Below are 11,519 nucleotides of genomic sequence, written 5' to 3'. Positions count from 1 at the left end.
AAGAGACGCTGTGCCCTACAACAGAAACCAACCCGTGTGAGATAGAGGAATGGTTTCTCCTCCAAATTGTCCTTATTTTAGGAAGCAGGGGATGACACCATACCTTCATGCAGGGGAAACTGCTGCCCTGACTCCTCCAACACAGCTTCCAGAGGAGATGCCGGAGGGTCCCGTGAAGACTCGGTCACTTTGATCCTGATCTCTTTTTTGGTGATGGTGAACTTCAGTTTGTTGCCCAAGTAGGAGACGCCGGTGACTTTCAACTTGTTGATGTCATCAGGAAAAGCAGGGTTGAAGCGGAGACTGGACCTTGTGATCCTGGGAAGGCAGGAGCACAACAACAGGGGGAACAAAGGGTGGCCACAGAGGAGAGCGGCTCTGGGGGGTTGGCCACCTCCCCAAGCAGCGCAGCCTCATACATCTGTGGGCAGAAAGAGTCCTCAGTGCATCCCAAAGATCTCCAGGAAAATCCCAAATACGCTGATGGAGCATATGGTAAAGAGGTCCTTGGGTCACGGCTTCACAGCCCAGCACCCTAAGATGTTCCTGTCCCCATTCCAGTTCCTCAGCTGGGTCTGTGGTTTTCATTAAGCTGGATTTTTAAAATTAAAGATAAAAAATTATTTTTCTTCCAAGGCAGCTCATTTCCCTGCTCCAGCTCAGAGGTTGGCTCCAGCAGCAGCTATGCTTGCAAAACTTTTGGAAATGCTCCTTTCCAAGATTGGGAGGGGAACGGGACACAGGAATGAGCTTAGGTGGCCATGGACCCCAAGCAGGAATTGCCACTGAAATCCAGTCACACAAACCTATGGGTGCAAGCTCTGGGCCATGTACTGGAACTAAAAACTCCAGCCACACGAGGAGTTCAAGAGGTGGCTGTGGGTGGGATTTTTTAGGATGCAAGTCCAGCTTCAGCCAAAATACTGAGCAGCAAGCATCTGCTCTCATCTGCCATTACTCTAAAAGGCACTATATGTGGACTATATGAGGACTCAAGAGAGGCTCAAGAGGCTGGAGAGCCTCAGTGGTAGGCACATGCACCAGCCAGGGTCTGTGGCTTACAGTGGGCAAGGCAAGAGCATGACCTTGAGGGCTTCATAAATGTCGTCTCACTATCTGTGGAAATTTGGCTGGATCCCCAAAGCCTGTGGCTTGAGCCAGTGCCGAGAGAGGCCCAACCTGACACACACAGAGCAGCTGAAGACCTCTGAGCTTTGCAAAGCCTGGGATTATGGGTTTTCAGCTGGAAACACGGGAGCTCACACCCAGCTCCACCAAGAGACTGGTGGGTTTTTCAGCAGCTTCTGGCCACACAGACAGAGTAAAAAACACATAGTTAGTGCTAGAGGAGTTCGCTGGAAATCAAAAGGCTTGTCAATTCGATCCATCCTCAATTACACTAAGAATATGTTCAAGAGACTGTTGCTTCAGGGCTGAAACCACTGGGCTGCTTTGGACATGAGACACAGCTTTGAAATGATATGAACGTCTTAACGTGTTGGGTTTTTTTCCCTAAGATATTTTAATGCTGTGGCAATACCAGCTGATCACTGTCCTCTCCAGAGCCACGTGCATGCAGGTGGCAGATGGCTTCAGGGGGCTGCAGGAGGTCTTTTCACACCACATCCAAAGGAGAGAGGATGATGTTACTGTTAAGCCAGAGGACAGGGAGCGACATTTAGCTGCCCAAATGTGCAACTACCTCATCAAGTGACCTGGATGGAGACTCCTACCTGTTGTTCTGAATCTGTTTCCAGTCTTTAAGGTGGGAATAGGCCTACGAAAGCTCGGTGTGGTGGCAGAGGACCGGGGTCTCCATTTACAAAGGTCCTCTTAGAGAGAGCACAAGGTATAATGTATAGTGAGCAACAACCTTGTTCTTGCCTGCAACGTGGTTCTATGCACTTGCTCTTTGATTAGTTAACCAAAAGTTCACCAAAAGGCCAATGTAACTGGTGGGTTGTAGTCTTTAGGCTTCATTCACAATTATTGAAGAAACCAAAGCTGCAGCCATCTATGGAGTGGGCAGGTCTGGATGTGTTTCTGATAGGCAGACATTAAAATGATACAGGCTAGCCCCAATCCTGATATCATACAGAGATGCCCCTCTTCATTGAGGGCATCAATCAGCGTTGAGGAGCTCAGCGTTGGCCTAACTTTGACTTCTTTGAAGGCAAACAGCTTTCAACACTGACATAGCTGGAGGAGAAAAGGACCGAAGCTTATAATTTCTGATAACTCTACCCTGTTCTCCACTAGTGACTGTCCCCAGCATCCACAGCTCGTCCAAGATCATTAACGCTCCTGTTTGTTCATTACCTGCTGGGAGGTTTGGAGGATGTTCTGGATGCTTCAAGTTCCTTTCAGTCTCATGAGTAAGATCACATTGCTCCAGCTAAACAGTAGGGTTTCAAGTGACATGTAGTTGCTTAGAAATTAAACACAACATAACATAGGTCTCACCTGAACCCTGTGTAGCCAAAGAGGACAGCTTGCAAGAATCCACCCATCCCCGTCAAGAAGTTCACAGCTCCTGACCCATCTGAATTCTCCACCCAGATCTGCTCCAGCAAGAGAAAGAAGTGAAATCAACAGTTGCATTGGGACCCTTCATAGAGTTTCACAGGTTTGACTATCTTATCATCATCACTGTCACATCTGGGGTGTTGCAACAACCATGCCCTGCTGCCCATCCTGGCACAAGGTGGTGGGTGGGCTCTGGTTTGTCTCTAAATACTACCATCTCCATTCCCTTTCCCATCCCTGGCAGGCAGAAGGAAGCCTGAGATGAGCCTGATACTGACTTGTGGCTTTGTATTGCCTGGTAGGAAGCAGATACTTCCTTACTGCTCTCCGGAAGCAGAGAAGAGACAGCATGCAACCTCCTAGCTCAACATAGCAACATCTCAGTGACCACAAGTGCAGTCAGCACAGGCTCCAGACCAAGGGATGTCTCAGTGTGATGGCACCTACTTGGGGACAAGATAGAAACCAGAGGTGTTTGTTACAGATAAGCACCCATGCCATGCAACTGACCTTGAAGGGCTCCGTGATGTTGCTGAAACACTTGTTCAGTTGGCTCTGGGCTCTCTGCACCTCGTTCAGCTCCAGCCAGCCCACTGCAAACATGCTCTGCAGGAGAGAAACCCATTCTTCCTCCAGCAGCTGTCACCCCCAGGGGTGACAATACACCAAAACCCTTGGAGTGACACCACAACCGGCATCCTTCTGACTCAGAGTAGGTATCTGCAGGGCACATCTCCAGCTCTGCGCTGCCCCCACTCCCTTAGAGTTTATCACAGGTCTGACAAATCGTGCCTGCTAATGAGGCTAGTGGTGACTAACTCAGCTGGAAACCACCACGTTACGGATGAATCCCACCTTGTGGATGAATTTACCCCTGAGGCTTTGCCCCTCTCCTTACCCAGGTCATGGCTGGACCATCCAGCTCAGTGACGGGCTCATACATTTCCAGGTCATTTCTCCGGACTTCAGGGCTCATGGGGTGCATCAGTGGGAATCCAAGCAAGATAACATCAGCTTGTTTGACACGCTCACCTAGGGAAAGGAGTTGGTCAGACCACGTATGTCACCTGGGAAAGCCTGGCAGATTGATTGTCTATTTACTCATCCAGGCAACAAAGCTGACTCACTCAGAACCATAAACCTGAACAACACCGCACCAACAGCAGAACTGCAGGGAGGACAGATCATTGCTGCCTTGCCGGAGGCAGATCAGAAGAGCAGTTCATGGTTTGTCCTTGGTGCTGTGTTGTCTGCTGGATGATGTGCCAAGGCAGGACGCTGGCACAGCCCTAACACAACGGCACCCAGACGGGTGTCACCTAAGCTTCGGGTGCAAAGGAATAGCTCCCGTGCACCCAGATAACCCTGACCCTAACCATGAGGAAAGGGGTGCTAAACAGGGAGTGTGTTTGCGCTGGAAACAGCCCCTTCGCTTCCAGAGGGCCAGGGGCTGCTGGAAGGACAACACATGGTACCTGACCCTGGAAAGAGAGACCTCACTGTCAGCAATGGGCTCATAGCAACCACGTCGTCTGCTGCCTGGTACTAAAAGTCTCTTCCAACTCTCTGCGTTCTCAAATGTCCTAATTTTATGAGCCCACTAATGAGTAGCAATCCCACAAGCAGCAAAGAGAACACCTCCAAGTCAGGTTCTCCGCACTGGCAACCCAAATGCTGCACTTGGAGAGCAACGCTAGAGATTTTTCCTTTGGCCAGCCGCTCAGCTGCTGTTCCTGTGTTTGAAGCGGTCAGAGCCCCTGCTTCTTGCAGGCTTACAAAGAGCGAGCAGTGGACAACTCAAAGATCTGCTGCTGTCTCTCTGCTCACCTGGGCTGTACCCGTCATATTCAGGATGGTATTTCTTCTCCACATCAAAGGGCACTTTGACTTTCTTGGCACAGTCCACCCACTCCTCTGGCACGGGGATCAAGAAGTCCCGAGCAACATTGGCTGCAAAATTTAAGCTTAAAAAGAAATGAGGAACAATGCTTTATGTCAGGTACAGGTGACTGTGGCCCTCTAGAGATGGGAAGAGGAGAAAGGGAACAGAAAGAACTAATTGAGCCGTAACTGCAAAGAAACAGCTACTCTGAAAGAACACGGATCAAAGATGAAAATTCGGGTAACAGCTTTCACCACTGGAGTTGGGAGTTCATTTCTCCACCTTTAGATGTCTCCAGCTGGCTAATTTTATAGACATCTCATCTCAGGGAAACCCTTCTGCAAAGTTAAATCCCTCTTGGTCTCGTGTGGACACCTGACAGAGGTCAGATAAACCACCATGGACCACCTACTTCTTCCCACTGACTGTAAGGGCAGGCAGAAGGAGACCAGCTGAAGTAGAGGGATGTGAAGAGGGGGAAGGTGCATCCCACGCTGCCTCCTACCCCTGCCAGGCTGCTGAGCAGAAGAGAAGAGAGGGTGGCCAGTGCCGCAACAAGGCATGGGCATTACCTCCGCTGGGCCACAGCGTTGGTGTAAGCAGAGTTATCGACCTGGAGATGGTACTCATCGGGAGGCATGACACCTGGAGGAAGAGGAAGGGGATACTTCACACCTCAGGCTTTGTGCCCCTCCTCGGGCAAATGGCAGGAGAAAGGGAACCACTGAGATTGCTCTGGGATGCAGCAATGCACTCCTGCTTCTGGCAGGATCCCAGAGCAATCTCAGTGCAATGCCCAGTAGAGAAGAACATAAGTGGTGCTTGTTGTGAAGAAGAAACAACCTGGCCTGCAGCTTTGGCTGATGGGCAGCAGATAACTCAACCTGAGGGCATCTCCCTCACTTCACCAGCAAGGTGACCTTCAAGTCATTAATTCTTTCAAGTGAAGTCATTAAATCTTTAGCTACAATCTCAATTTCCTCCTTTACTGCTTCTGTGCAGATTATCCCCCAGAGGAGAGACGGCCACGTCCCAAAGGAAATGTGAAAATAGACATTTAAATATGTGACTCCTTTGAGGGCACTGGGGCTGTATGCAAAGGATCTTCACACCAAGAGCCAGCCAGCAGCAGCCTCAGAGGCTCTTCTGGCTCTGATCACCCGAGCTGCACCAAGACCCCTTCACCCTAAACCCAACCTTCTCCTCCAGACCCTCCTCCCAGCAACACCTCTCCTTCACTTCTCATTTTCTCGCTCGGTGCCCTCCTTCAGAAGCAGCCCACCAGTGGCAACCTGTGCTCATTCAACACGACATGCCGCAGCAGGATTGCTGCCTGCAGTGAGACCCTTGGCCATGCCAGGCACATCAGTGGTTGTGCTTGTCGGGCACCAAGAACACCAGATGTCCCGCAAGGGATTAAACTCCTGCATGCTCTTATGGGATTTAAACTCAGAAAAGTCCTTCCTCTCTAAAGCCCTTGCACTCTGTTTTCCCCAAATGCCACCAATCACAACAGCAGACCTAAAGGTGATGCTTGCGGTATCGGCTTGTACCACCATGGAAGGAGACATTTAGAGGTTTCTTATGAGTGGCAAGGGGCTGAGAGAGAAAACAACTGATACTGTGGCATTGGAAGAGAGCTGAGCACCTCAGTCCACGTTCGCATGGACACAAACATCATCTGTGAGATATTCCAGCAGGCAGGAGTCTGAAGAGCCCATGCACTCCCACCCAGGTCTGGCTAGAGGACCTTCAAGCTGTTGCTCACCAACCCCTTCCCTACAAAGAGGTCTGGCAGTTGCAGAGGTACCTTTGATATGGTAGCATTGCTCCTCCTCGCTCCACACCATCCTGCTGCACCAGTACTGAGCCACGGCATCTACCAGCTTCCAACCTCCATCCTCCCTGAACAGCTTCTGGTCCTGGAGGGAGCCAAAGCCAGAGAAAAATGGGGGCATGAGGGAGACAGCCAGGCCCAAACTTAGCAGGAGAACAGGAGCTCTAAGGAGATGGATGTAGCAGGAGAAAAGGTCAGAAAACTGGCCTGGATTGAGCCAACAGGATGCTGAGCTGCCCAGGAGGAGCAAGAACAGTGGCAGGACTGAAGAAAGGATCCCTGGGATGCTCCCAGCAATTCTGACCAGAGCAGAAAACAGCAGAGCTTCCATGGGAAGGGACAAGGACAGTCACCAGATGCCCTGCAGGCTTTGCCACTGGCCTATCCAGGTGGCACACACTCCTGTTACCTGCGTGGTGCAATAATACTGCTCAAAGGCCATCAAAACATCCCCAGTGATGTGAATTTCTTGGGCTCCATAGATCTCCTCAGGGCAGACTTCCCGGCCGGTGGCTGCACTCTCCCATGGGAACTTAGCACCCTGCCAGGAGAAAACATCCATGAGGCAGCTGAACACAACATCTCGAGATGTTCTGCCCTGTCCACCACCTGTGGGCAATGCTCTGCTCACAGCCCCTGGCCAAAACCAGAGCCAGAGAGGAGGAGCAGAGCCTAACTGTCCTCCTGGGTGACAGCAGCTAGGTTGCATTGCCCTCAGCCCAACATCTCCATCCCCACCTTGTAGCCTTGCTCCTGCGCGTTGCGTAAGGCTCCTTCCAGCGTGCGAATCCGGTACTCCAGGATGGCTCGGGCAGCTTCAGGGTAAAACAGCAGGATGTTTGGGAACATCCAGGTGTCCTGGAAACATCCAAGCAAGGTGGGATTGGCTGGTGGAGCACTCAAATGTTCCCACAAGTTTCACCCTTCAAGTCTGCCCCCATCCCAAGTGCCCTGACCGTGATTTTGCGACTACTTAAAGGTGCTGTCCTGTAGGCTTATTAAAAGGGATAAGTCCATGAGGAATTGTTTCTGCCCATGTCTGCTGCTCTCTGTCAGTCACCCACCCAGTATTTCACTAGGATGATCCCAGCAGGACCTCCCATCATACAAGACAAAGGAGGCAGAAATCTTCCAAAGCCAGAGGCTCTGGGGAGGGTCAAAACCACACACATCACGAGGGGAAAAAGCACAGAAGGTCCACAGGACCCCTGAAAGACCAGACTGGGTATAGCACAGGAACCTCAGCACCGTTCAGCAGCATCTCCTGCTCACACCATACAATCATTATTCAGCTGCAAAGCCACCCAGCCCATCCAGCTTATTGAATTTACACTAAACCTACATTCAAAAGCTGAATATCACAGAAACCACTTTTCTTTTTCCAACGATTCAGGCACAACAGGGCTCACTGATGCCACTGAAGCTGGGAGGAGAAGGGCAGGTTTCAACTTGCCTTGTTTTAAGCAGCTAAAATTCGGTGGCTGTGCTCTTAGCCAGACCCTGAAGCTTCCTGAAGTGAGCAACCTGAACTATGCTAACCCCAGACCTCAGCCTGGGGAAAGGGGCTTCCCTGTGGTGGGGGTCTTTCCTGGTCCCTCACTCTCACTGGCTATGCAGCAGCCCTGGGCATCCATCTTCGATTTAGACAATTTGCTTTTGAGTTAGAGGACAACCCAGGTGAGTAGCTCCAGGGACAGAGCTGGGTCTGGGTGGCTGATACAAAAGGAGCAGGAGGATGCTCTCTGACAAGAGGCTGGTGACAAGGTACATGGGAGTAAGGAGGAGGCCTCCCAGCAGCCTCCAACCACCTGGTCCCAGAAGACATGTCCCCAGTAGTCCTCGCCTTGAGTGCCGTTGGACAAGCCACCAGGGCTGATGCCGTGAAAGAGAAAGCCAGGGCTCTCCCGGGGTGGGATGGAGCTCAGCAGGTAGTAGAGACACCCACGAAGGGCCTGCCTCAAAGGCAGAGGTCCCTCCAGGTCTATGCAGCACCCTTGCCACAGCATGGCCCATGCATGGGTGTGGGAGGAGTGCAGGGAACCAGCAGCCATGAGGGCCAGCCCTTCGCTGTAGCTCCTCTTTGCCTCCTCTTCTCTCTCAGCCACAGCGGTCAGGAACTCCCAGCATCGCTCTTGCTCCTCCCCACGTAAGGTCAAGGCTGGTGGCACGGGAGTCCAGAGCATGTGGACTGTGGGACGGGGTCCCCTCTCCACCTCGGGAACCCGCGTCTTCCCATAGAGGTAGCTGTGGAGACAGCAAGCAAAGGGCAAAGGGAAAGAGGAGCTGGTGGGACTCCGTGCACACCCACCCATGCAGAGGGGACCTCCCCCAGCAGCTGAGTGCCAGGCTCCCATTCCAAGGGAGTGAAGCATCTCCCTTCTGAGGAGCGGCTGAGGGAGCTGGGGCTCTTTAGTTTGCAGAAGAGGAGACTGAGGGGAGACCTCATTCATGTTTATAAATATTTAAAGGGTGAGTGTCACGAGGATGGAGCCAGGCTCTTCTCGGTGACAAACAATGATAGGACAAGGGGTAACGGACACAAACTGGAACACAGGAGGTTCCACTGAAATTGGAGAAGAAACTTCTTCTCAGTGAGGGTGACAGAGCCCTGGCCCAGGCTGCCCAGAGAGGCTGTGGAGTCTCCTTCTCTGCAGACATTCAAAACCCGCCTGGACGCCTTCCTGTGTAACCTCATCTGGGTGTTCCTGCTCCGGCAGGGGGATTGGACTGGATGAGCTTTGGAGGTCCCTTCCAATCCCTGACGTTCTGTGATTCCCACCTAGGACCCTTGTCCCCACGTTCCAACTCAGCTGCCATCCTACCCCCAAAGCACAGGAGACTAAAATTCATTACAACGGTTCCTGCACACCATTTTTAGAGGTCATCTTCTCCAAACTCACCATCTTCCCCAAACTCACTTCTCTGAAATCACATCTGGTCTCTGCGGCCTTCATTGCCATTTTAAATGTCAGCATAAGTAATAATTCTGGAGCTGCAACTAATAAAATTGTTTCTATACTTAGTCTGGAGTTGGGGTTTTTTTTGCCAGGAAGAAGCAGACTTGCACAAGCCTCCACGTTACTTACCATTTCAGTCAAGCTCTACCCTTACTTTTGCAATTTATTTCCTAACAGTGAGCGGGGCAGCGTGCAACAGCCCACGAAAGATGCATTCAGGGTAAGGCTCCCCACGACCCAAACTCACTGTGCTCCCTGGAAGTCTGGTCCTTGGTTCAGGTCCAAATCCTGGCTCTTTGGCACAAAAGGAGCCTGGAGCTGGACCGTGATGGGTTGGGAGGTGTGAGCTGATCGTCGGATGGTGATGCTGAAAGCCATCAAGTGGACAAGGGAATGGTGAGCGTAGATCTGATGGGTGGCTGTGTAATCAGCTGCCTGAAGCACGTGGCTGAAGGTTCCTGTAAGCCCAATGGGAGCCATCAGGTCCTGATATTCTGCCTCAGACTCCCATTAATGCCCTATCTACTGGGTCCTACTGGCAAAGGAACCGCCTATCCCAGGTCCCAATCCAAACACAGCTTTTAATTGGACCACACTGTTAACACACTGAATCTGGCCAAGCCACCGAGGAATTATTTGTGCTATAAAACATTTTACCAGGCTTCACGATTAAACAGTCCCTGACTCCAGCAGAGACTGAGACACAGCCTGAAAAGCTCACAAGATTTATAACATTTTACCAGGCTTCACGATTAAACAGTCTCTGACTCCAGCAGAGACCGAGACACAGCCTGAATATCTCACAAGATTTACTCTTATTCCCACAAGAAAGGGGAATTTTCCACTTCCTCTCTCATGAATTCAGAAGAACAACACCCTGCAGGTGAATGGAGAGAAGAAAGATGCGACCTTGAGGAAGAGGCAACACAAGCAAGAGACTTTTAACTTCACCAGCAGTTGGAGGGCAAGAGCTATGAATGACCAAGATGGAGATCTGAAAGGAGGCAGCGGGACAGGGAGATTCCTGCCTGCTCTGCCATGTACCTGTCCGGGTGTTCACGGTGAAGGTCTCAGCCACGTTATCTGCGCCAGGCGCCGTCATCCTCACGTTGACGGGGCTGGGGATGTCGGCGCGGTGCGTGTCTCCCACCGCCCCGTTGTACACGCCGTTGACGTGAAGGATGTCCCGGTACACGCGGGTGCCCAGGTAAGCGTTGGTGACTGTAGGCAGCAGCCGTGGGTCCGAGGGCAGAGACGTGGAGGTGAACACAGCAGGGTCTGCTTTGCCATCAGCCATTTTTACCAACCTGAGCTGCAGAACAACAGCAGGGTCAGGTACCAGGGTTGAATGGACAAAGCCAGGACAGGCTGAGCGTGGCTGTGCTGGACACCGGCTGCAAACAGGGGCTACAAACTGCTGCTCCCTCTGCGACCTTCCTGGCCACCAGCAAAGACAGCTGCTCACCTGCATCCAGCCTCATTACATTCCCAGGCTCTCCATTTCTTTCAGTCTCCCCTCCTGTCACCACCAACACCTCTACACCAGTGGTTTTCCTCCATCCCAGCTCCTGGGGCAGTTCTCCTCCACCCAGGCTCACCTCCTCCCTCACAACTCCCCATGTTCCCTCTTCTCTCCACCCACAGGCGGCTCGTCCAGCTCACCCAAACCTCACCAACCCATCGATTTTGTTGCTTTTCCAGTTTCCACCTCCCTCTTCCTCTTCTGCTGCCCTCTCCATGACAGAGTCTCACCAGTTTCTCCTGCTGCAGTACAGCCAACTTCCTCCTTTCCTCCTCTTCCTCCCAAAGCTCTTCTGTGCCCCTCTTAAAGACCCTTCTGTGCCCTCAGCAGCTCCCCATTTCCCAGCTCACTATGCCCCCGTGCTCCCCATCTCACTGAACCCCAGTGCTTTCCCTCACTCTTGCATCTCTAGCTCAGCTTCAGTTACTAGTTTGCTGGGGCAGTTTTTTATTGCATTGATTTATATAAACACATTAAAAGGTATATTTTTTATATATTAAAATATATGTTTATATATCATCTGTCCTGGGTCACCTGTCCCAGAGAATCCTGGGCTTTCACTTCCCTCTGTGCTTTCGTACAGAGAGAGAGAAAGAAAACCAAAAAGAGAACCACCGCCAAAAACCCACCAAACCAAGACAAATGAAACTGCAACCGCAAGAACAGGTCAAAAGACTGAAAAACAAACCTTGAAAAACATCAACACCCACTGGTGAAAATGAGAACAAAAAAATCTTCTCTGCTGCTCTAAGGAAAGTAATTCAATCCCAGGACAACACTATATTAACATAAATA

General features: G+C 51.4%; 1 protein-coding gene across 1 annotated transcript in view; it reads right to left on the bottom strand.

Moving 5' to 3' along the window:
* The window catches only part of ATHL1 (ATH1, acid trehalase-like 1 (yeast)), a 10,835-nt gene extending 336 nt beyond the window's left edge, over positions 1 to 10,499 (bottom strand). The window contains exons 1-12 of the mRNA XM_010191772.1: positions 10,247 to 10,499; positions 9,450 to 9,660; positions 8,054 to 8,489; positions 6,984 to 7,103; positions 6,655 to 6,786; positions 6,219 to 6,330; positions 4,981 to 5,053; positions 4,354 to 4,490; positions 3,425 to 3,558; positions 3,037 to 3,132; positions 2,464 to 2,561; positions 104 to 318 (exon numbers count right to left, since the gene is read on the bottom strand). Of these exons, the coding sequence (XP_010190074.1) occupies positions 104 to 318; positions 2,464 to 2,561; positions 3,037 to 3,132; positions 3,425 to 3,558; positions 4,354 to 4,490; positions 4,981 to 5,053; positions 6,219 to 6,330; positions 6,655 to 6,786; positions 6,984 to 7,103; positions 8,054 to 8,489; positions 9,450 to 9,660; positions 10,247 to 10,499 (2,017 nt within the window). The remainder of the gene's footprint in view (positions 1 to 103; positions 319 to 2,463; positions 2,562 to 3,036; positions 3,133 to 3,424; positions 3,559 to 4,353; positions 4,491 to 4,980; positions 5,054 to 6,218; positions 6,331 to 6,654; positions 6,787 to 6,983; positions 7,104 to 8,053; positions 8,490 to 9,449; positions 9,661 to 10,246) is intronic.
* Between the last annotated feature and the right edge of the window lie 1,020 nt (positions 10,500 to 11,519).

Source organism: Mesitornis unicolor, unplaced genomic scaffold (assembly GCF_000695765.1).
Source record: "Mesitornis unicolor isolate BGI_N332 unplaced genomic scaffold, ASM69576v1 scaffold6179, whole genome shotgun sequence".
Taxonomy (NCBI): Eukaryota; Metazoa; Chordata; class Aves; order Mesitornithiformes; family Mesitornithidae; genus Mesitornis; species Mesitornis unicolor.
Note: the sequence above shows the minus strand (reverse complement) of the source record. Positions and strands in the feature narration are given on the sequence as shown.